At 34.7% G+C, this 24,825-nt stretch overlaps 2 protein-coding genes across 4 annotated transcripts; one reads left to right on the top strand and one right to left on the bottom strand.

The window, feature by feature from the left end:
* Nucleotides 1-474: 474 nt before the first annotated feature.
* On the top strand, nucleotides 475-11,017 carry znf106b (zinc finger protein 106b). Of its 3 annotated transcripts, XM_051139413.1 has the most exons (16): nucleotides 475-658; nucleotides 842-952; nucleotides 1,427-1,488; nucleotides 1,570-1,776; nucleotides 1,942-1,999; nucleotides 2,299-2,360; nucleotides 2,929-3,126; nucleotides 4,433-4,487; nucleotides 4,801-4,862; nucleotides 5,154-5,351; nucleotides 5,506-6,111; nucleotides 7,216-7,465; nucleotides 7,558-7,606; nucleotides 7,861-8,009; nucleotides 10,172-10,232; nucleotides 10,402-11,017. In XM_051139413.1, the coding sequence occupies exons 2-16, from the start codon at nucleotides 866-868 to the stop codon at nucleotides 10,437-10,439; spliced, it is 2,142 nt and encodes a 713-aa protein (XP_050995370.1). In that variant the 5' UTR covers nucleotides 475-658; nucleotides 842-865; the 3' UTR covers nucleotides 10,440-11,017. The 3 variants fall into 3 exon arrangements, with proteins under 3 accessions (XP_050995370.1, XP_050995369.1, XP_050995371.1); XM_051139412.1 differs by having other exon boundaries at nucleotides 476-952; XM_051139414.1 differs by having other exon boundaries at nucleotides 480-952; nucleotides 7,216-7,459.
* Nucleotides 11,018-11,193: 176 nt separating this feature from the next.
* Nucleotides 11,194-23,919, bottom strand: capn3b (calpain 3b). Its single transcript, XM_051139411.1, has 21 exons — nucleotides 23,429-23,919; nucleotides 21,023-21,092; nucleotides 18,264-18,382; nucleotides 18,015-18,148; nucleotides 17,691-17,859; nucleotides 17,160-17,243; nucleotides 16,691-16,854; nucleotides 16,426-16,586; nucleotides 15,964-16,121; nucleotides 15,649-15,660; nucleotides 14,454-14,662; nucleotides 13,761-13,788; nucleotides 13,486-13,512; nucleotides 12,996-13,064; nucleotides 12,504-12,561; nucleotides 12,351-12,415; nucleotides 12,038-12,106; nucleotides 11,845-11,923; nucleotides 11,650-11,766; nucleotides 11,482-11,540; nucleotides 11,194-11,337 (listed from the first exon to the last, which is right to left on the bottom strand). Exons 1-21 carry the CDS (start codon nucleotides 23,708-23,710, stop codon nucleotides 11,311-11,313), a joined length of 2,160 nt encoding a protein of 719 aa, XP_050995368.1. The 5' UTR covers nucleotides 23,711-23,919; the 3' UTR covers nucleotides 11,194-11,310.
* Nucleotides 23,920-24,825: the final 906 nt, after the last annotated feature.

Raw genomic sequence — 24,825 nt, forward strand, 5'->3', positions numbered from 1 at the left:
TATTTTTCATAATTTTTTTTTAATCCCATTGCAGAAATAAGCTTCCCTAAAATTGTGTTATTTCTCATACTAAAGTGCTTCCTCCTGTCCTATCTTAATATGCACAATATTGCCAATTGTATTAGTCTGAAGTGGGAATATCTGTTTGATTAACAAAGAAAATTTAGGTCTGAGTGGATTATCAGTTTGTTAACCACAGACAGGATTTCTGTTACATACAGATGCATAAACTGACCATAATTTATTTTAAATAATTGTAAAATTAATCGTAGCCACACCACTAGGGGGAGCATCCTGAAGTTCTCGCGATTGTCAGCGCTTACAGCAGGGTTGCCATGTCTACACGAAAAGTCTTTTGTAAACGTGAAGTAACAAATTAGACTTTCCCAAAATACATTTTCCGAAAGCTTTTTTTAGTCTTATTTAAGTTTAATACGGTCGCTTATTTAGGCTTATTTTATTTATTTTGCATATGTTGGATTTTTTGTTTCACTCAGTAGCTTGTTTTTGCGAGATCTGGCAACATTATTCAGTCAACAAGGACTGATTCAGCAAACACGTGGACGGGCATCGCAGAAACTCACTGAAAACTCATAAAACCAGTTATTTTGAAACTTTCTCTTTGTAACTGTAATCACCTAAAACTGATGTAAAATTGGTCAGTTATCTTTCAGTTTGTGATTACTCGTGGGTCCTGATTAAAGTTCATGGCAAGAGTATTCCAGCTAGATCAACTGCTCTGAATGTCTATCATAGATTAAAATTAACATATACCAATAACTCAATAGCTCTGTTTTGTAACTCAGAATATTGTGATTGTGAACGAGCTGGGTTTGTTTAGTTTACGTTTAGAAACACCACAGCGATGAGAAAAAAGACACAGAAAACCAACGTCAACATTAGCCAACCTAGCAATAAATGTTTTATCTGCGGTCAGCTGTTCGGAATAAAGGTTTGTTTGTTTGTTTTAACTATTATATTTGAAACAGTCGGGTGTTTTATCTGATTAGCTGTTGTATTCTGTTGCATCATTAAACAGTGTATGGCCAGTTTAGGTTAGCATTTTGGCTTCAGATACATTAAAAACCACAATAAATATGTGTTAGCCTATGTTTTTGTGCGGGATACATCAAAAGACCCGTCTATTTTGCGTTTTCGTTTTTCATGTCATAGCCATGCACCATTATTTGGCATTGTTAGTCTGTTACAGGTGATATTATGGGGTAGGACATTGTAGATAATATTTGATTGGACAACACCAGTGAGTGCAGGATGAGTCATCAATATTTTTGGTATATTTGAAATATATTAAATGCATGCAATACTCAGCGAGAGGCCAATTCATCACGAAAATATTGCTGTGCGCATTTATATTGCGTTTATGCCTATTCCTACGTGATCAGATGTGTATACTTTGTTTTTACAGTTTGTAGATATGCATATGCATTCTTATTTCCACCATGAAGCAATTGAGAAGATTAAGGGCAGGTATGGAATTACACTGAACTAATTATCATGTCTTTCTCAGCTATGTAAAGTAAGTTGAAATAAGCAGTGTTGTTGTTGCAGTGTACAGTTGCATCAGTGTTGGGCATGTTCTGTAACTGTGATGGGACTAGAGCAATACAAGGAGCATATTACCACTCGTAAGCACCAACAAAATCTAATTAAACTCCGTGGTAAACGACAAAAAAAACTTCCTCTTCAAGTGGACTACAATATTGACTTGAACGACAATGAGTTAAAAGTGCTTTGTGATCTAAGGAAGCTAGAAAAGTAAGTTTGTTATCTTATACATTAAATACATCTATCTGTATTGTTAATAATACAGTAATGCTTTAGTGGTTGCTGTTTAAAATGAGTTTGCTCATTATTTTATCTGTAATAATTTGTTTGTGTACTAGATAGAAAATATAAAAAATATATATTTTATCCATTTAGGAAAGAACACACAAATCTGTACAAATGTATTATCTGCCGTCATCGTTTCTCTGAACCGGTGAGTAAGTTTGTGTTTTGCTAGATTCATGGTAGAAGTAGAGTTGCTAGAGTAAATCAAAGTATAATGTTCATTATGCTCAGGACATTACTACCTTCCCTCCAAAAAATTCAGTTTTATAATTTTTTTTCAGGGAATTAAATCAGTATTATCAGTAAGAAATACTTTTGTGTATGGTGTAATTGGTGTTCCCAAACTGAATGTTTTAGGGTTATTTTAGTCATTTTTAGGGACATGGCTATGGATATATGCATTTGATTTATTCTATTATAGTTCACTTTTTTTCTTTGTTGTAACAGGACTGGGACAAACATATGCACAGTTTTGTTCACCATCAGGGAATTGAAAAATCGAAGGGCAGGTATGGAACTCAAAAGTGTTGTTTGTCATGCCCTGCTTTAAAGGGGTCATCAGATGCCCATTTTTCATATATTGAAATGATTCTTTAGGGTCTTAATGAAGTCTGTAACATACTTTGGTTAAATTTCTGAATGGTAGAGCAAAGCAACACCTTTTTTTACCTTTTTTTACCTTTGTTCACAGCAACCCGTTTCAGTGCAGGTCCCTTTAAATGCTAATGAGCTCTGCTCACCCCGCCCATTTCTTCCATGGGGTGACAAGCAGTTCTCTGAGACTTTTAACTTTAGCTGCATTCGTTGCTAACTAGCACATTATTAGGAAAGGTGATTTGCAAAGATTCATTAAAAAAAAAAAAAATCTACGCACTTATATGCAGACTTGGGAGAGGCCTGTGCAAAACTACATCACTCTGCCAAGAATCTTTAAAAGGCTTGATCTTTGAAAGTGAGAATGAGTGGTTATTGGGAAAAAAAAAAAAAACACTGGGTGGATTTTTATCGTTTTGGGTAGTTGTGTAACCACTGCAAAGACATTGCAATGTCAAAAAAAATATGTTTTTCTTCTTACAGTGAACAAGAGCATAAGTGTTGGGCCTGCGAAATGTCTATGACGGGAATGGCAGCATTTAAGAAGCATATTGACACCAGATATCACAAAATTAAGCTATTGGAATTGGCAAACAATAGACAACTTGGAAAAATTACAGTGGACTACAGTATGGAACTTGAGGAGCTCATAGACCATTGTGCTCAAAGTGACCAAGAAAAGTAAGCTCATTGTCAGCTTATTTATGTGTCTGTATGTTTAATTATTGAGTTGATGTCAAAAGTTTACATACACCTTGCAGAATCTGCAAAATGTTAATTATTTTACCAAAATAATTCATACAAAATGCATGTTATAAAATAAAAGACATTTATAGTCCACAAGAGAAAATAATAGTTGAATATATAAAAATGACCCTGTTCAAAAGTTTACATATGCTTATTGTGAATACTGTGTTGTTACCTAAATGATCCACAACTGTGTTTTTTTGTTTAGTGATAATTGTTCATAAGTCCCTTGTTTGTCCTGAACAGTTAAACCGCCGGCTGTTCTTCAGAAAAAATCCTTCAGGTCCTACAAATTCTTTGCTTATTCAGAATCTTTGTGTATTTGAACACTTTCCAACAATGACTGTATGATTTTGAGATCCATCTTTTCACACCAAGGGACTATTACATAAGGTTCAAAAGCTCACTGATGCTTCAGAAGGAGAAACACGATGCATTAAGAGTGAAAATTTCTTTCTTTTTTTTTTTTTTTTGAAGATCAGAGTAAATGTAACTTATTTTGTCTTCTGAGAAACATGCAAGTATCTTCTGTAGCTTAGGGCAGTACTAAATGAAAAAAAAAAGATATTTAGGCAAAATAAGAAAAATGTTCACATTTTCATTCTGTTTAAAAGTTTTCACCCCCGGCTTTTAATGCACCATGTTTCCTTCTGGAGCAGCAGTGAGCGTTTGAACCTTCTGTAATAGTTGCATATGAGTGTCTAAGTTGTCTTCAGTGTGAAAAGATGGATCTCAAAATCATACAGTCAATGTTGGTAAGGGTTCAAATACACAAAATTGTGAAAAAAAACAAAGAATTTGTGTGACCTGAAGGATTTTTCTGAAGAACAGCGTGCATTTTACCTGTTCAGGACAAACAAGGGACTGTTGATTATCCAGGCAACAACACAGTATTAAGAATCAGGGTAAGTTTTATAAATTCAACTGTTAATTACTTTTGTGGACTATATGTAAACGTCTTTTATGTGGAATATTTTATTCAGGTCAGTACTAAATAAAAAATAACATGCATTCTGTATGATCCCTCTTATTTTGGTAAAATAATTAACATTTTCCAAGGTGTGTATAAACTTTTCACTTAAGCTGCACATCTTTTGAATGCATTTGCATTTGTCAGTTATTTTGCTGTAATGCTTGAATGGATAAATCTGCTGTTTAAAATGAGCTTGCTCATTATTTTTTCTATAATAATTTGTTTGTGTATTAGATCCAAAGATTAATTTTTTTTTTATCCATTTAGGTGTCAAAAAAATCTGGACCAATGTACAATCTGCTCACATCGTTTCCCTGAAATGGTCAGCAATTTTGTGTTTTGGTACATTAGTGATAGAGTAGATCAAAGTATATTTTTCAAAATGTTCAGGACAATACTACCTTCACTATGACAGTAACAATGTTGAAAATATTCAGCTTTATACTTTTTCAGGGAATTAAAACAATTTTATCAGTAAGAAATACATTTATGTATGGTGTAATGGTGAACTTTTAACTCATTGATATTTGCATTCTCAAATAGAGTCATTTTAGGCTGTAATATTTAAGTACATGGCTATGGAAATATGCATTTGAGTTATTTATTTATAGTTAACTTTGTATTTGTTGTAACAGGAGTGGGACAAACATATGCACGGTATTGTCCACCATCAGGCAATTGAGCAACTGAAGGGCAGGTATGAACCTAAAAAGTGTTGTTTGTCGTGTAAAAGTATTTTATCATTTACTCATTATTTAAAAATAGACAGTTAAGACTTTTATGATCTCACAAAAGATTTTTATTTCAGAATAAGTGGTGTTCTTGTTATGGTGAACTTTTCAACATTGATAACAATAACAAATGTTTATTAAGGAGCAAATCAGCATATTAGAATGATTTTTGATCAAATGGAGCCTTGGTGACGCTCCAAAAAAAGCCACGAGAGCAACTTAGACATTCTGTCAAAAAAAAATGTTTCTTTTTACAGTGAACACGAGCATAAGTGTTGGGCCTGTGATATGTCTGTGAAGGGAATGGCAAGGTTTAGGAGCCATATTGGCACCGAAGATCACAAAAGGAAGCTACAGAAACTGGTGAATAATAGAAAACTTGGAAAAAATACAATGGACTACAGTGTTGAATTTAATGAGCTTAAAGACCTTTGTGCTCAAAGAGAGCAAGAAAGGTAAGCTCATTATCAGCTCATTCATGTGGTTATGTGTTTAGTGATACATCTTTTGAATGGCTGATGATTGAATGATTCAGATGCATTTGTGTTTGTCAGTTATTTGGTCAGTAGCATTAGTTGTGTACCATAAGACTTGTTTCTTTCTTGTAAGATTTATGAAAAAGAAAAAGAAAATGAAGAAGTGGGCAGAAGAACATAGGAGGAAGACAACGAGGTTCTTGCAGATAGAAAGCACAGCTGAGAACGAGCAATGTACAGCACCTTTCATGGCGAATGACCAGTTGCCACCATCATGCCATTTCTCCTCTTTTGAGAAAAATCCAAATGATCATCCACCAACTATCGAGGATAACCAAAACCTGCCTACACAGAGAGAAGATGGCATAGTTGATATGGACAGGTCGAATGAGCCACTTATGAAAAGGCGTTGTCTTGAGAGACCATCAGAAAATATTCCTCAAGAAATGTCTGCTCATGGCACTCATCCCAAACCTGATGGAAAGGGTACAGAGGTTTGTGCGAACGACATGACTCCAGAAACTGTAGATGGTACTGCTGCTGAGCCTCTGTGTGCCCCTGGACTGGTCCAAAGCAGGATGGAGGCCAGCATGCCCAACTCGACAGCAGCAAGGGGAGTTTGTTTAACTGGGAATGAAGCTGTTATTCTTAATCTTCCACTACAAAAACACACTTGTTCCAAAAACTCTACGTTGAAAGTAAACAGAGCAGCATTACAGAGCGAACAAGGCATGACCAGGTGAATAATGTATGGTGAATAATTAATTTGCTTAAATTCTTTCATAGTCTGTTGAGAGTTAGCATTTTAGATTTAGCCATAAAATTGGATCCAAGAGCATGTTTCTGTCTTAAATGTCGTCTTAACCTTAGATGAAGATCTGTTGTCTCTAACATTTGAAGAAGTTCACTTCCAGAACAGTCCACTTCCTTGTCATCCAAGATGTTCATGTCTTTCTTTCTTCAGTCGTAAAGAAATTATGTTTTTTTGAGGAAAACATTTCAGGATTTTTCTCCATATAATGGACTGGTATGGTGCCCCGAGTTTGAACTTCCAAAATGCAGTTTAAATACAGCTTCAAACGATCCCATGTGGTATGTGGTTGTAAATGATCCCAGCCAAGGAAAAACGGTCTTATCTAGTGAAACGATCGGCTTTTTCATTACAAAAAATACAATTTAAATACTTTTTAATCTCAAATGCTCGTCTTGTCTTGCTCTGCCTAAACTGTGTGTATTCTGGCTCAAGACAGTTAGGGTATGTCAAAAAACTCATATTTTCTCCCTCAACTTCAAAAATCATTCTAAAATCATCCTACATCGCTGCAGAAGTACCAACCCAGTCTTTGCAAAGTGAAGATGCAAAGAAGATCAAACACCCTCAACAAAAAAGGTAAAACAGGACGATTTTGAAGTTTGAACATGAGATGGGAGTTTTTCGACATACCCTAACTGTCATGAACCAGAAAAAACAGAGTTGAGGCAGAGCAAGACTAGATTAGCGTTTGACTTTAAAAAGTATATAAATTTTACTATTTGTTTGAAAATGAGCGATCGTTTTGCTAGATAAGACCATTCTTCCTTGGCTGGAATCGTTTACAACTGCATTTGGGATGGTTTGAAGCCACATTTAAACTGCATTTTGGAAGTTCAAACTTTGCGCACCATAGATGTCTGCTATATGGAGAAAAATCCTGAAATGTTTTCCTCAGAAAGCATAATTTCTTGTTTTTTTGAAGAAAGAAAGACATGGACATCTTGGATAACAAGGGGGTGAGTATATTATCTGTAAATATTTGTTGCGGAAGTGGACTTCTCCTTTAAACTATGATCCTTTTTCCCCTAGGAAAGGCACGAATGGACAAGAGCCGTTTGTAGATTCTCTCCCACCTGTATCTTTACTGGCTGAGATGTTTAAAAGCCAGACATCAGAAAATGACTTGGAGATCATTGAAAACGTTCGCCCTAATACTGTACGTGTTCAGAAAAACAAATCGAATGAGAGTGACACAGAACAGAGAGAAACATCACTGGAGCATCATGACAACTTCGAAGCCATCTCCAGCAACGTCCAGAAAACCAAGAACAAAGTACAAGTATAGGAGTTTTAGAGTGAAGTTGTATCTAATAGAAGTATCTGGAATTCCTAGAAATGTATCTTAGAGTTTTGATCATTTATTTTTTACAGGACGTTTCTCGTGATCTGAGCCCTGAGATGAACAAAATATCCAGAAAAAGTGAGTGTTTCATTGTATTCAGGCTTTAATTAACATTTATTATTTAAATTCATTTTTAATGTAATTACTGTTATTATCTCATTTTATCAGTGCATGAAATCGCAAATTTGGATTTTCTATTTTAATAGATATTGTTTAATAGATATTAATAGATATTAAACCTCAATCAGCTGTAACTGATAAATCAACAGTTTCTCAACCAGTAACACACTAGTACATGTCATATTGTTCATCTGTGTGTATATGATTTCCAGGGAAAGTGAATACGTTGATATCGCTGTCTTTGAAAGAAGAGGAGTTGACCAGCTCTTTGGAAAATGTGGGTGAGCAGCTGTTCCAGGCGTACTCCACCCTGCAGAGCGCATACTCAGAAGTTCAGCGTCTACTAGCTGTTAAACAAGAGGTACGTGACTGTTCCATTAATCTGCATTGCAAGCTTTTATACTTCAATATTTTAGTAGCCTACGATTCATTTTTAAACCTACACCATGATTGTTTTCCACAATGTAAATTGCTTTTAATGTCCTTAAAGGATTCGTTCACTCCAGAATTGAAATTTCCTGAAATTTACTCACCCCTGTCATCCAAGATGTTCATATCTTTCTGTAGTTGAAAAGAAACTAAGGTTTTTGAGAAAAAAGATTCCAGGATTTTTCTCCGTATAGTGGAGTTCAATGGGGATCAGTGGGTAGAAGGTCCATATTGCAGTTTCAGTGGAGCTTTAAAGGGCTCTACACGATCCCAGCTGAGAAAAAGGGTCTTATCTAGCGAAACAATCTATCATTTTCCATAAAAAAAGCTTTTTAACCACAAATGCTTGAGTAATCATGTTGAAAAGGTCACACGTGACGTAAGTACCAACCCAGTGTGTACAAAGCAAATGAACAAACCAAGTGAAATGCCTTTAAAAAAAAAAGGTAAAACAACAATAGCCAATTTTTCATCCATTTTTTGCAATGTTTTATTATGTCAACAAAGAGAATATGCGTTAAAAAAAAATTGCTGTCTCTAGCCTGTTTCCATCCAACTTTTATACTTAGTTATAGACTATTTAGAGTATATTCATATACAGGTCCATTTGTATTATTTTCTGATTCATTTTTATTAAACCGTATTGAAAATAGGAATGTTCATTTTGGTTATTTTATTTCTCCTAAATGACAACCAACAGTCGTTAAGCCATTATTAACCATTAGCCGACAAGATTATGTTAAATTACAATTATATTACATGGCTGTGACCAATTAAAAATACCTAAATTTGTGCAGTGTTTCTGTGAACGGAGGAAAACTATAATAAAGCTATGTATAATACAAATGATAGGCCTATATGCGAAATATATTTTATAAAATAATTAATAAATTAACAAAACGAAAGAAAAAAAACTGCAACAAGTAGCAGCCTATATGCAGAATTCCGTTTCATTTTTGTGATGCACTCTTGAGAAAGCGGCATCCTGTTTGTTTCCTTTATTTTACAAAAACACAATATTTTGTTTTTATTGTGAATGTACACAAATAAAAGAAATATTTAAAATAGTTTTGAATAATGTCTTACTCTGAGCACAAAAGAAGGAAGGAGTATTGTAAGTTGTTTCCACAAATAAATAAAGAATATGTTTTAACCTGCAACGTACTAAAGGAACATCAAATTAAGATATGCATGTTTGGAAGGTAACTCGTCCTTTTCTTACCATATATAAAATAATTTTAGATACAATTCAATAATATGAACATGATTTAATGCATTTTTGAACTACAGAGAAACTGTGCTTTAACGTGTGCAACACCACAAACTCAGATTCTGTCATGTGACACCACATTTATTTGCGTTAAAGCCCCTTTTCTCGACCAAAAGAGAATTTTTGCGACATTTGATCTTTCGATGTAGAATTTATGCGCTAAAGTTAAACAGAAAAAGATTGTGCGTACACATGAGAAATTTTATGTATAAATGGCGTTTCCATCAGCTATATCAGTAAAAAAGTTAAAGCGCTAAATATTTTTTTTCGCAAAAAATCCTTGGATGGAAACTTAGCCATTGTTGGATGATTTTGTACCCTACCTTTTTGAACCTGAGTACACTGGCGAAAAACTAACCATGCGTGACCTTTTGCATCGTGATTACATAATGTGTGAAGACGTAGACGTGCATCACGGAGCTAGTGCAAGGTTTTAACATTTTTTTTTAAGAAAATGGCCTATTGTTTTGCTAGATAAGAGCCTTATTCTTCGGCTGGGATTGTGTAGAGCTCTTTGAAGCTTCATTGATACTGCAATATTAACATTCAACCTGCTGATCCCCATTGAAGTCCACTGTATGGAGAAAAATCCTGGAATGTTTTCCTCAAAAACCTTAATTTCTTTTAGACTAAAGAAGGAAAGACATGAACATCTTGGATGACATGGGGTTGAGGAAATTATCAGGAAATTTTAATTCACGACTGAGCTAATCCTTTAATTTTGTTTCTAACTAGCAGCTTTGCTCATAGTAAGACAATTGCACAATGAACACACTAATCATATAATTAACAATTATTTTTAAACAAAATTCCTATGTTGTCAGGTAACCTCAGAGATGGCCTCGCTCAGGGCAAAGCGTATAGAGATTCTACAGGATATGAAGAGTAAGTGCTTCTTTAACTCATATATTTATTCAGTTCAGCTCATGGACAAACAACATGTTCCCATTTAGGAAACTTTTTGTAATTTAAAGTCTGAGGTTAATATGTAAAATTATATGTGTTACCGTGCATGTTATTGTAATAACGTATAATCATTTGTGCTTTTTGTCAGATCCGGATGACCAGCAGGAGGTGCTAAATGGTTCCTGACGGCTGTGCGAACCTCTGATTTCAATTCAGCAACCCAGTAAGCTTCACAGAGCAGCTGCATCACAGGACCCACTCCTGGAAGTATTTTACACTGGACCTACCTCTAAAACCACAAAATTGACCACTCTTTTAGTCAAAATTATTTGATGTACTTCGTCAAGCTAGAAGGGTATGAAAGAAAAAAAGCAGATGTTACAGAATCCAGTAAAGCTTTCATCCATCTGAAAATTCGGGTCAGTTAAAATACTGTCACAACAGCAGCAGTTGAATGTTCATTCTTTGTCTTGCAGTGTAGTAATATTGCTTACAAGGCATCATACCAGGCATATTCATTCAGACTTGCCCTCAGAGGTTTATAGTTGTTTTATTCATGGGATTCTGAATAATATTTTAAAATGTTCAAAATATTTGGTTTTTATCATCTGTGTTTTTGCTGCTCCTCTATTTTAATCATATGTTTGCCCTTTGCTTGCAGTCATGACTCACATTAATTGTGTTATTTTGTACTGTTTGTTTATGCTATGGTAACAACTGGAATAGAACAGTGCAAAGTTGAACACTTTATTTAGTTGAATTATTTACAGTTGCACAGTAGCACACATTTTACAAAGATGGATTTAGATGTGTCTCATTTTTGGCATGACGGTTTAATACATTCAACATGACAACATTCTGTCACCTTAAAGTGAAAGTCAACCCTAAATGTAAATAAGCAGTGATGGTCCATTTAATAGCTCATAATCAATCCAGTTTGCTTCAGGATTTGCTGAAGAAAGAAGCCACAGCGGTGTAGAGTACAAATGATTCGGATCCAGATCTTTCTCTACGTAATGGAGGTTGAAAACGGGTGAAATCTTCCATGTGTTTGTCTTCAGGCATACATGGTCAGTTGAAGCCACTGTGTAGGAAACAAGGACTTGTGACAAATATGGCCAAATATGTACAAATAGTAATGTAGATATTAATAAAATTTATGCTGCTTGTAAATCTCTATTCTGTTAATATTCAGTACACAAATAAATAAAAAAATGATGCTGCTTACCTCAAAAACATTAAGCTTGATAATGCCATCTCCATCCTTGTCAAAAGCTCTGAATGCCCCTGTAGAAGAATCTCTTTTACTACAAGTATCTGATTGCTACAGTCGCATCTCAAAATCTTGGTTGTAATGCTTGAATGAATATGTCTGAACAGAAAAGACCACACTTACTGAACATTCCCTCGAGTCGCACTAAGCAGCTAATGTAGCTGTCGAAATCCAGCTCCATGTGTTCGTTGGCATATCGCATGCAAATAATGTCATACAGCTGATTGTTGAGTTGAAAGCCTAAAGTACAGAGATGAAGGTTCAGCCCAATAAAAATGTGTATATCATTAATTTAAAAGTTAAATAAACACGTCTGACCTGCTTCAGTAAGAGCGTTCCTCATCTCAAAACTGCTGATCGTACTGGATTTGTCTGTGTCATAACGTGTGAACACCAGCTGAAAACAGAAATGGTGTATAGAGAAACTGTGGGTTTAACATTCGTGGTAATTCAGTGTATTACAACAGAACATGACTGGACATGCTTTATTAAGGTGAAAACGATAGCATACCTTCCACTTTTTAATCTTGTTCCATAAGTGTTTAAACTCTTGCAGGTTTAGGTGGCCAGTTCCATCAGTCTAAGGTGTCGTGGTTAAGTTACATTTCTGAGCCTTTGTACAGCGGACAAATTTTGAACTTGAAATAGCAAAACTATTTGTGATAAGTCTTATCACAAAAATCTTTGTGGGGAATTTTTTTACCCTCATGAGAAACTCCTGATTGTGTTCATTCTTGTAGGTTTTGCGTGGATTTCACCCAATTTAATTTTGCACATACATACATTATTTGTTCATAATGCACAGTGGATCTAGTGAAGGATACATCCAGAAGTGCAATCATACTTCTGCAGCTGTCCAGACTGAAACCTTCTGTTTTCAGCTCTTTATCTGAGAAAGGGAATGTATAGATTATTAAAACCCCACAGACAGAGACATACATAAAAGACTCGGTAGCAGACAATAAGATTTTACTCACGTTTGGCAACCACTCTATTAAGGACAGTTCTGAGTTCATTAGCATTAATCTGCATGTCCTGCAAGAAGAAACAGTCTAATATCCAATATTATTATTGTATCCAATACAATACTATAACGGGATATTATTTTTACAGATTAATTACAAACCATTATAGGGTAGATTTGTACATACACTGCCAACACACATTAATGTTCAAACAGCATGTAAAAGTGAACTTTGCATCCAATGACCCCTTGTGGATCACATATTAGCATACTAGTGTGATACACAGTGCACATTTTAATAATTTTTTATCTCATCTTGTGAAAATGATTCTTAAAAAATGATTTTTTTTTTTCACAAAAATTAATACGAGTAATCAGTAATCACTTACGATTAATCAGATGCAAATAGAAAAAAAAATCTTTTCTGGGTCAATTTGACCTGAACATAACCAGAGAGTTAAGTGAATATGGCATGTCAAACATGCATTTCCATAAGTGCACTCACATCTCCAGCAATCTGCTGAAAGATGGCTCTGAACTGCTTTTCCTCTTCAGTCTCCTCCTCTTCAAATGGCTAAAACATGAGCAATAAGAAATAGTGAATATACAACATACTTATATTAGTGGACATCTAAATATGTGTGCACTTAAAATAAAAGCAAATCCATTCAAGCTTTATGAATGGTCTTTAGATCATAGATTGTAAAAAAAAAATCCTTTTCTGTGGCTGTTGCAAATAAAAATTATATCATTATAGTTTTGTAGTTTTGTTATAGTTTTGACTGTACCAGCTCAAGCTGTGCACATGCTGTTTGTCATTACTGAAGCAGAACTGCAGAGCTGCATGTCTACAGCAGTACAGCCAATTAATTGAACATCACAACTGATTTTTCATATTTTTTATGCTTTTTATCATCTGACGTGGGGTGACATAGAATATCAAACAGGAAAGGAAAGAAACTGATGAAACATCTTAATCTAATTTTAATATTTACCTTGATTCTCTTCTTGACAATATCCGTCTGTTGGTATAAGAAAGCGAAACATATTATAAATAAACATATTTAACATTCTCTTTCGTGATTATGAAGAGGAATAGAAAAAACGATCTAGGTGTTACTTTTTTTGGTTGTGCTAAAATGTCTAAATTAATGATCTACTATATTCAAGAGACCTCACCACTTGACAGTGATTAATAAACAAGCAGAGTCAGGATGAAATATGAGGTGGTGCAGAACATGACAGACAGACAGTGACAGGTGTAACTCACCACAGACTCAATCTCTGCATCTATAACCCTGAGAGAAAACACGCAGCTGTCAGCCAAATGCAGGAGCATTAGCAGGTCAAGAGGTTCTTTTAAAAACATATCTAACTGTAACGAGCTTAAATTTGAAACACTTTATAACAACTTTCATTAAACGGTCTAAAGTCTTAAACTTTTTAGAATAACAGACACATACTTCATGTATATTTGTATATGAAGCATTATATGTAATCACACATCAAATTTGGCTGAGAAATTAGCCACAACAGATCATTTTAAATCATTATTGTGTTGGGAAAAGCATGAAATATATATTGCAAAAGTACATTTAAATAAAGATTTTTTTTTTTTCATTTTTAATTTTTTGGGTGAATTATCCCTTTATTATCCCTGAATTATCCAGTTTTTTTATTAATTAAATTTTTTATTTTCATTTTTTTTTTTTAATTAAGATGTAAATATGAAATTATTTTTAATAAAATTATGACCAGTAGGTTGCCGTAAATAAATGAACAAGTCATTGAGTCATTCATTCTTTCAATTAGTTCAAATGGCATTCAGGAATGGAGTAAATGGCTCTCTTTATGTATGAGCCATGCAATCATTGGTTCATCCGATTCGACAAATGCATATTCATTCAGAAATTGTGTTTTGCTTGGAGACGCACAACAGTTCTGCTGTGGTTTTAAGACTCACTCTGAGGTGCTCCTGTTCTCAGAGAAGACTCTGAGCAGAAACTCGCACTCCTTGTGGGGATCAAAGGTGGATGGAATGATGACATACTCGCCAGGTTTCAGGCAGAAACGCTCTGTCACCTCACGCATGTTGACGTAAGACTTGGAGCGAGCCGTTGAAGCATTATAAATGAAGAAATCCTTTGGCAGCTGTTGTTGGTTGCCCTTCATCTAAAATCAGGATAGCAGATACAACATTTTAAGACAAAAAAAAATCACTTATGTTGTGTTTTATTACTATAGACTACAATTAGAGGGAAATAGTTTTATGGAATATGGAAAAGAATTTCATATATATACAGTTGAGGTCAAAAGTTTACATACACCTTGCAGAATCTGGAAAATGTTAATTATTTGACCAAAATCAGAGGGATCCTACAAAATGCATGTTATTTTATATTTGGTACTGGCCTGAATAAGATATTTCACATGAAAGACGTTTACATATAGTCCACAAGAGATAATAATAGTTGAATTTATAAAAATGACCCCATTCAAAAGTTTACATACACTTGATTCTTAATACTGTGTTGTTATCTGATTGATCCACAACTTTGTTTTTTTTAGTGATAGTTGTAAACTGCCTGCTGTTCTTCAGAAAAATCCTTCAGGTCCCACAAATTCTTTGGTTTTTCAGTATGTTTGTGTATTTGAACCCTTTCCAACAATGATTGTATGAATTTGAGATTAATCTTTTCACACTAATGACAACTGAGGGACTCATATGCAGCTATTACAGAAGGGTCAAACGCTCAGTGATACTCCAGAAGGCAAAACGATGCATTAAGAGCTGGGGGTGAAAACTTTTGAATAGAATGAAGATGTGTACATTTTTTCTTATTTTGACTAAATATCATTTTATTTTTCAGTTAGTACTGCCCTTCAGAAGCTACAGAAGATACTTACATGTTTACCAGAAGACGAAATAAGTTACATTTACCCTGATCTTCAAATTCAAAAGTTTTCACCCCCAGCTCTTAAAGCAATGGGGTTTTTTATGATGCCTCTCATTTTGGTAAAATAATTAACATTTTGCAGATTATATATTATATATAAATTTAATGAAGTACTGGCCAACAACAAAGTTGTGTCTGTTTATATGCAGTCAGACTGAGATATGATGTCATCATTGTGGTCTTTTCATGGTGTAGTCATACCTCATTAGGAACCTGGGGAAGACAGTGGACAAAACAGTATTGAAATAAATCAGCAACCATGGCAATTAGTCTAAAAATACAACAAATACTGACCATTTAACCTTGCACATTTTGTCTAAAAAAATAAAGGTTCCAAAAAGGGTGTTTTACACCAATGCCATAGAAGAACCTTACAGTTTTTTAGTGTGAAGAACAAAGTTTTTTATCCACTATAAAGAAAGTTTTGTGCATTTGAAAAGTTCCATGACTGTCAAAATAATGCCAATAAAGAGTGTTGATGATGTATGTACTTAGGGTGTGTTTATTTGAGCGCACCTCATAGATAGCGAACCCAATGTTGTGTAGGGTGGCACCTGAGTAGCGCTCTTTTCTTCTGCCCTTCTGCATTAATGCAACCACCACAGTGCAGGTCTTCTCTTTAGCATCTGCCTCCAGAAGAACCAGGTGGAACTGAGGGTTTGTCCAGTATGTGTCTGTGAAAAAATGGACAGAAAGGGATTACTGTAAAGTTACATTTATATTTAAACCTTTTTATTATTTCCAAAAAAAATTAAATAAAATCAAAAACCATAAAACCGCTTCCATTACTGGAAGTAATAAATAATAAAAAAAAAACTTAAACCATGAAAATGGAAAATCTAAAAATAAAAATTATGTATATAGTATATATACTTACACATCTACATGAAAAATATCAATATTGTTAACTTAAGGTGCTTTTAAAACCATCCCATGAGGGCAAATGAGTCTACGGTGTTACAAGATTATACTAGATACCCGGAAAGTTTCTGCAGCCACCAGCAGAGCAGCCTTTAACCCATCGGCCCTCATGTATGGTCACATTCCACTTGAGCATATGGTCATCCTCAAGAGTGTCTGGGGTGAGATTACAGATCTCCAGTTTGGTGAAGTTCTTCTTAAACTCCTCAAAGCACATCCTTAAGTGAAGAAAAATTAGCAAAATGATAAGAGCGACTGGCTTGGATTATAAGTATTAAATAAAGAGAATTTCTGGAAGCTTCTCATTAGGCTTTGAACTAACCAGAACTCCCCTTGCTCTGTAGGCTGGAGTCTCTGCTTGTCTTGCTCAGATTTGGCAAGTGCAGCCCAGTCATTAGACTTACAGGCAGGAGGGGGGGCAACTCCCCAGGGGTCTCGCACACGAACCAAACGGATCATTAGGTCTTTACCATCCTTACGTTTACCCTGTGAACATGGTTTTCCATATTGCATTGAAAGATGTGGCTGATGCTAGGACCAGGGTAAAACTAAAGCCGTAAAAAACATTCTAAATTAAAAAAAAAATAATAATAACAACAACAAAAATGAAAATTACAACAGAAAATATTATTTAAATATAAAAATATGAATAATATTCAAAATATTAATAGAACCTATAATAGTATCTCAGTGATACTAAAATAACACTGGCTAGGACTGTGTGCATCATCAGGCAATGCCCTGTATTAGGATGTGCCAGATACAAATGCTCGATTGCATGACAAGCCCACCTGCTCAACTCCAGTGACTGAATACGCATGGCCTCTCACGAGTCCAGATGCTGTTTTAGTCCTCTGAGCAGTTGGAACCAAAACCTGTGCAGAAGGAGCAAAATGGAATGGCATATAACATTCATGTCACGGTAATGCAGCAGTTTTCATTAAAATGCTTTATTATACTTTATATATGTGATATCAGTCAGTTACAGTGTACTGTGATTGTGTGTAACAGTTTAGTCACAATATTGCCAGTTTAGCATTTTTGAGCAAACTATAGCAGGGTTTTGTTATTGAAGAGTCGTATTTGAATGAATTGGTTAAATGAATGATTCACTGATATAACCTGAAGAAAGACTGACTAAAAAATTCCCACAACTAATGCACAGACTGACAGTCTATCTGAAATGTGAAAACAGATAGTTGGAGTTTATAACAATAAGCTCAACAGATGTAGTCACAGCACACACAGAGAAGCGTCAGATATACTGTATTTGTCAGCTAGTTTTTAACCAGACTAGCATCCAGTACATTTAGAATACGTACATCTATGGCACAGCTCATGAGGGACCCTCTCTTCAGAGCCTTTTTCATGATGTTGTACAGCTCCTTCGGGGCCTCTGTAATCTCATAGAACTCAGTTACTCCACCAGTGAAGTCCTCCATGGCCTCCAGTGAGTTTCCTCCCTTTAAAGCCTCATAAGAGCCATGTAACCTGGGATCCAGAAGTCAACCCATCACATTTACAGTAGCGCCTTGAACTGATTTTTGACACAAGCAAATGATATCTAGAAGAGCATAAACATGCCTATAATGACAAAGAATGATGCTCTAACTGTTTAAACAAACACACAAAGAAGTTTAACTCACTTTGCATATGCCTTCTCCATAAGAGCACTCCAAAATTCATTCTTCTGTCCAGACCTGGTGAACACCAACTGGTTTCTGTATGTAGGAAGTCGATCATCCACAACCACATCCACCCACTCCCCATAGCGCCAGAACTTGAAGAAAAGACAAAAGCTGTTTAAAATAGTTCAGCTTGTGCTTCATTCATCAAAAAGTAGAGTTTAGCCTATATATCTGAAATGCAGGATGGTCCAGTTTTGATGTTCATACCTGGAAATGAAAAATACCAGCATAGTTTTCAGTGAAGCTCTGGTCATGGGGAACCACCCTCTTAAGGACTACATCATTCAGGGTCAGGCAAGCAATGGCAGCCAGCAGCCAGCAGTCTCCTGCAGATGTTAATATACAGCCGAAAATGAGGTTTAGCATTTTTTACACTTTATTAAGAGAACACCGGGTATTATGACTTGTATGGTTTAATATATTGTAATGTCTCTTTATAAAATATGTAGTAGAAAACCCATGAAAGACGTTTTGTACATATTTTGAACTATGGGGGGCACCATTATTTGAAATAATACCTGTCAGTATTTTATTTTTGGAAGGCCGTTTCTGCCACTGAATAAAAAATAAGAAAAAGGTAATTGCGACATTTTATCTCACAATTCTGACATTTTTTTTGAATTGTAATATATAAACTCGTTACTGCGTGTTGTAAAGTCAAAATTGTGACATAAACTTGTAATTGCGAGTTATAACGTCAGATAGAGATCATCATAGGGATATAAAGTAAATACTCAGATAAAATCTCACAATTCGGACTTTTTCTCACAGTTGCGAGTTTGTATTTCGCAATTCTGACTTTTTTCTCCGAATTGTGAGATCCTCCAAATATAAAGTCCAATTTTGAGGGGGGAAAATAGTAATATGTTCTCAGAATTGTGAGTTTATATCTCACAATTCTGACTTAACTTGCAAAAATTTTGTTATAAAGGCAGAATTGCGAGTTATAAACTATAAGTTATAAATCGCAATTCTGAAAAAAAAGTCACAATTGCGAGATATAAACTCCCGATTCTAAGAAAAAAATCACAATTACTAGATATAAATGTGCAATTCTGAGAAAAAACAGTCAGAATTGTGTTTATATCTTGCAATTCTGACTTTATAACTCACAATTGTGAGTTTATATCTTATAATTCTGAAGAAAAAAGTCAGAATTGCGAGTTTGTATCACGCACTTCTGAGAAAAAAAAGTCAGAATTGCCAGATGTAAACTCGCAATTGCAAGAAAAAAGTCAAAATTTTGAGATAAAAAGTCACAATTACGTTTTTTTTAATTCAGTGGCAGAAACGGGCTTCCATATTTATTTTTCGAGTTGTGTTGCGTTAAAAATATCAACAGGCGCCAGTATCTCACCGAGTGCAACCATTTCACGTCATAATGGTGCCCCCCCCATAGTCCAAAGTATGTATAAAACGATGTGGAATCTTTTAAATCTTTCATAAATGTGACATTTTATTTTCAACATAGAAATTTATAGTTAAAAATTTTATATTGGCTGTAACCATTGGTTTAATGGTTTGCATCACCTTTTAATTAACATTTTAAGTCATAAGTTAATTTTAATGGTCAACAAATGCAAATAAAAATAGAAGCACAATATTAGCAGTGCAAATACAAATATTAGTAAATATCTGAAATATTTAGATATTTAGTTAGAAATACAAATAATTGTAATACAATTTCATTTCAGTTAGATCTTATATACCATATAAAAATATTTGAGTGTAATGCATTATGCATAAGTCGTACAGCCCCAGTACTCATTTCAAAACTGTGGACTCACCTTCACCAAAAAAAAAAAAAAAAAATTCAAAGGTTAAAAAAAAAGCTGAACTTAAAACCATTGAGTGTACAAAGCTGTACACTTTAGAGGTGCAGAAATGAACGCCTTTGCTCTATGCACTTCTTGCATTCACAGAATGCTTCTGTGGAACACAGCACCACAACACAGATGTCGCAGTGGACACTTAATTCATTTCTTCAAGCCTTCTGTGTCACGCAACCAAACTATTTTTCAACAGAGTATTTGGATACGCTGAAAGGAAAAGGAAATCTCCATAATCCCTGTATACAAGTCACAAGCAGTTGCTATGTAGTTAGATTACTTTAGTAATCTATGGGAATTATTAGCAAATTGCAAAATAGATATCTACTTTTTGTGTCTAAACTCACTTAGCATTTAAAATAATTGATTGTAGTTTTTTATTTTTAAAAAGCCTACATATCGCCTTGAATTTTAAAACTGGTGTATACCCACACACAGTATGTATTTTTATCCCAAAACACATTTTTATCGATTTTTTTAAAAATAATCGATTAATCATGATTAATCGCATCCAAAATAATCCAAAACTGTTTTTACATAATATATGTGACCCTGGACCACAAAACCAGTCATAAGGGTCAATTTTCTTAAGTTGAGATTTATACATCATCTGAAAGTGGAATAAATAAGCTTTCCATTGATGTGTGGTTTGCTATGATAGAACAATATTTGGCCGAGATACAATATTTGAAAATCTGGAATCTGAGGGTGAAAAAAAATCTAAATATTGAGAAAATCGCCTTTAAAGTCGTCCAAATGAAGTTCTTAATAATGCATATTACTAATCAAAAATTAAGTTTTGTTATATTTACAGTAAATATCTTCATGGCACATGATCTTTACTTAACATCCTAATGATTTTTGGCATAAAACAAAAATCAATCATTTTGACCCATACAGTGTATTTATATTATATATATTTGTGGTCCAGGATCACATATGTGTGTGTACTGTGTATATTTATATGTATATATAGATATATACACACATACATGTATATATTAAACATATACATGTATGCACACATATATATTATGTAAACAAACTTTTATTTTGGATGCGATTAATTGCGATTAGTCGATTTGACAGCACTATTCTTTATGTATTTAGAATGTCATACATTGTGCACTTTCATACCAAGGTCTCCTTGGCAGATATCTGTCCTGTTGGCTCCCCCAAGAATGAACTGTGGATTGCTGCAAATTTCCTGTTTAGGAAAGAGAAACGCACATTTAGAATTGTTATAAAAATATTTTACATCACAACTCTATTTTCAGAGTTCTACTAGCATCGAAAAAAGAATATGACTATATCTGTGAAGATCACTGCACCACCACATAAATTCAGCAGCTGTCCTGGGTCATAAAGTTTGCTGACCAGAACTTCGCTTAGCATGTTTTAATGAGCTGCATCTCAAAAGAAGGTCAAGGCAAGATAATGTACAGTATGTAAGTCCTTCTCATTATTTTTAAAGTGTCAATAAACACATATGAAAATGCATGACTGGCTTTTTGAAGCACCAATCCAAAAATTGATTTAACAACCTAGCAAAGGCCTTGCAGGCTGTATCCAGTAACACAATTCTATGAAGGAGTGTTATGAAGTGAACTTAGTAAATGTATATCGCACGTCTGTTAAAACAAACAGGTAAAATATTAATAAGTTACATGAGCTGTAGAGTACTGATGAACAAACACACATATATCCCCTTAAAAAAGTGAATGCAAATGCTTTACATATTTAATCTTTCTACAAATTTCATCAAGATCTTTGTTTGCATTATTTAATAGTGACGATAAGAAAATACAGCCACATATCAATCCTTTTGACACAAGTCCATTAGAGCTCTGCTATATGAAGCACTGGCACAGCATAGCATGCATGACTTGGCAAGTCAGCTGCCTCCAGACTCCAGAGCGTGCTAAACCGTAGCCATTTCCCCAACACACACACATAATACAGAAACACTGCCACATTCTCATGGCATGCCTGCAAAAAATACCTTATCTCATGCCGCCTAATCAGACAGAAACTAAGACAAAAGTAACAGCTTGTTGCTTAAAAACCAGTTATATAAAACCAACTGAAAAACTGTAATATTGCATCGTATTATGAATCAGCAATTAGAGTAAATGCATTATTTTAAAGGGGTCATCGGATGCTTAGTTCACTTTTACATGTTGTTAGAACATTAATGTGTGTTGGCAGTGTATGTACAAATCTACCCTATAATGATAAAAATCCATGAAGTGGTTTTTAATTAATCTGTAAAAATAATATCCCCTTTTTCAAATCGAGACATTCTCAGATGCCTGTCATTGTGGCGTCACACCAACAGAGGCCGCTCCCACGATAGCTGATTGACATGAGCTCTTACCTAAGATCAGTTGTAACAGTCCAACATCCATGTTTTGACGCCGGAGCAGGGATGGAAGTTAGACAAGAATATCTCTGATTGAGCGATTGAGGTGTTGTGTTGCTGGATGTAATAATGCACATAGTGGTCGTCATTTACTCCCGACATCTGAGCTGCTGAGGATGCAGTGGATTACCTTTGTTTGTAAAGGGAATGTGCCTCCTGATCTACATATATCCGTCTATGTTCGCGTGAATCATTCATGATCCAGCTTCACTTACAGCAGAAGTGAGTATAGTTTTTTTTTATGAATCTTTGCGATCGCCTTTGCTAATAATGTGCTAGTTAGCAAGTTTAGTGGCTAAACACGGCTAAATGCGGCTAAAGTAAACAGGCTCGTCACTCCACAGAGAGAAGAGAGGGGCGGGCGAGCAGAGCTCATTTGCATTTAAAGCAGCCTCGACCAGAATGGAATGAATTTTGCAGAGCTGATTTTGGCAAGGTAAAACGGGTGTTTTTACACTACCATTGAGAATTTTTAACCAAAGTATATTATAGACTTTTCATTAAGACCCTAAAGAATCATATCAACTTGTGGAAAATGGGCATCTGATGACCCCTTTAATGTATGTATGCACTTAAAAAAAAAACAACACACAATTTGTTGAGTCAACTTAAAATAATCTGTTACCCTGCAGTCTTAAATTTTTAAATTCAGTCAACTCAAATATGTTCAGTTGACTAAACGTTTTTGAGCTGACTGAACTTAAAATTTTAAGGCAGCCATGCAACGTGTAATTATTTAAAGTTGAATCAACAAATTGTTTTTACAGTGTGGAGGACATATATGGAGATCATGTAAGTGACATTCTCACAAAATGTCAAAAATAAAGAAAATGTATAAAATAATATTTAAAAATTCAAATTAAATTAAAATAAAAAATAATAAAAATATACAGAAAAATCCTAAATTTAATTTAAAAAATTTGAAATGCATTACGCAATAGGAGGGTTAAATTAAATTAAATTAAATTAAATTTACATTTTATAAGCCAGGAAGAAAATGTCCCCGTGCAGAATAGCAGAAATTATAATTTTATCTATTTATCCAAGCAACATGTCTGTACCACTGCAGGTTAAATGAAACTGATCCCATGCACAGTGCCACCTTACGGTAGGTCACTCACCGACGGGCGCTTCCATTCAAGCTTTAGAGGGAACTTTTCACTGTAAAAGAGAGAGGAATCCTGGGCAGGGAACAGGGGGTCTTCAAACAGCACTTTCTTTGCTGCATATTTGTCTCTGAGCTCCTGAAAGTCCTTGAGACGTCTAGCATCTTTAACAGCTTCGTTGCGGCTCAAAATGGCAGAATAAATGTTTCCCGGGGCAGTAAAACCACTGCCCACAGTCTGTGGAGCAGCTTCAGTCAGTTGGACAGATGTTTCTGACAACTTCTTTTCTTCTGCCATATTGCTATTTGATGACAGATGCCAAAGGAGCGATGAGTGAATATAGGGCTCAGTATCAGTATCCGAGGTAGCTCAATTTTCTCTTAGTCTTCAGTTCCTTTATATTCTGGTGGAGGCACACCCCTGGTTTTGTACACAAATAAACACTCACGCTAAAGCAAATGCTCTACACCGGTTTACACACACACATGCTCACATGTGCTTGCAACTTTTCCCCGTTCCTCTTAGAAGCTAACTCTATTTATAGGCCTCCTACCGGGACGTGAGGGTTTCTCTCTTTCTGCCTGTCTAATGGGGGCATGACTCCCAGCTGGTGACCTCAGACATTTCCAATGCAGATAATGTGAATAACAGAGGTCCAGTCAAAGATTAGGAAAGTAAAACCCTGGAGGACTATACCAAAATGCATCCGAATGTATATTTCTACAGATGAACATGCAGGTGTTAAAAGTAAATTTTCCTTCTTGGCAAGTTTTAAAGTTAATATATATATTTAAACTTCCATTTCTAAACTTCTACATCAACTATACCAAATATACACATTGTATATTTTATATATTCAGACGTCATAAATTTCTCTCTCTTTTTATGGAAGAATGTAACTGGCAATGGACTTTACCTTTGTGTGCTCTGTCTTAAGTTTACTACTCTACAAACTTCCTTGTTATGTTGCAAATACTTAATCAAAAACAAAAAAACAAAAAAAAACAAAGGACAAATGAGAATAAATAATTTGCTTGGACAAATGAGAATAAACAAATAAATAAATAACCCATGATTCTACAAAGGACAAATAGTTTGGATAGTTAGATATCCTTCAGACAACAAGTTGCTTGGATAAATAAATAAATAAATAAATAACCCTACAGAAGACAACTGGTTTGGATAAATGAATGAATGAATAAATAAATAAATAAATAAAAAGCCCACCCACAACTGTACAGAAGACAAGCAATTTGGGCAAATCAAAAATAAATAAATAAATGGGAATAAATAAATAAATAACCCTACAGAAGACAAGTGGTTTAGATAGATGAATGAATGAATGAATAAATAAATAAATAATGCTATAGAAGACAAGCAGTTTGGACAAATCAGAGCTGGATAAATGAATG

This window comes from Labeo rohita, chromosome 20, assembly GCF_022985175.1.
Source record: "Labeo rohita strain BAU-BD-2019 chromosome 20, IGBB_LRoh.1.0, whole genome shotgun sequence".
In the NCBI taxonomy this organism is placed as follows: domain Eukaryota; kingdom Metazoa; phylum Chordata; class Actinopteri; order Cypriniformes; family Cyprinidae; genus Labeo; species Labeo rohita.

Excerpts from the sequence above, each read along its gene's own strand:
- znf106b (XM_051139413.1), top strand. The coding sequence starts at position 866 with ATGAGAAAAAAGACACAGAAAACCAACGTCAACATTAGCCAACCTAGC. Across the intron at positions 6,112-7,215 it reads AGCGAACAAGGCATGACCAG|GAAAGGCACGAATGGACAAG; the intron begins GTGAATAATGTA and ends TTTTTCCCCTAG. Across the intron at positions 10,233-10,401 it reads GATTCTACAGGATATGAAGA|ATCCGGATGACCAGCAGGAG; the intron begins GTAAGTGCTTCT and ends GCTTTTTGTCAG.
- capn3b (XM_051139411.1), bottom strand. The coding sequence starts at position 23,710 with ATGGCAGAAGAAAAGAAGTTGTCAGAAACATCTGTCCAACTGACTGAA. Across the intron at positions 18,383-21,022 it reads TATCTGCCAAGGAGACCTTG|GAGACTGCTGGCTGCTGGCT; the intron begins GTATGAAAGTGC and ends TAACATCTGCAG. Across the intron at positions 12,562-12,995 it reads TTCAGCAGATTGCTGGAGAT|GACATGCAGATTAATGCTAA; the intron begins GTGAGTGCACTT and ends TTCTTCTTGCAG.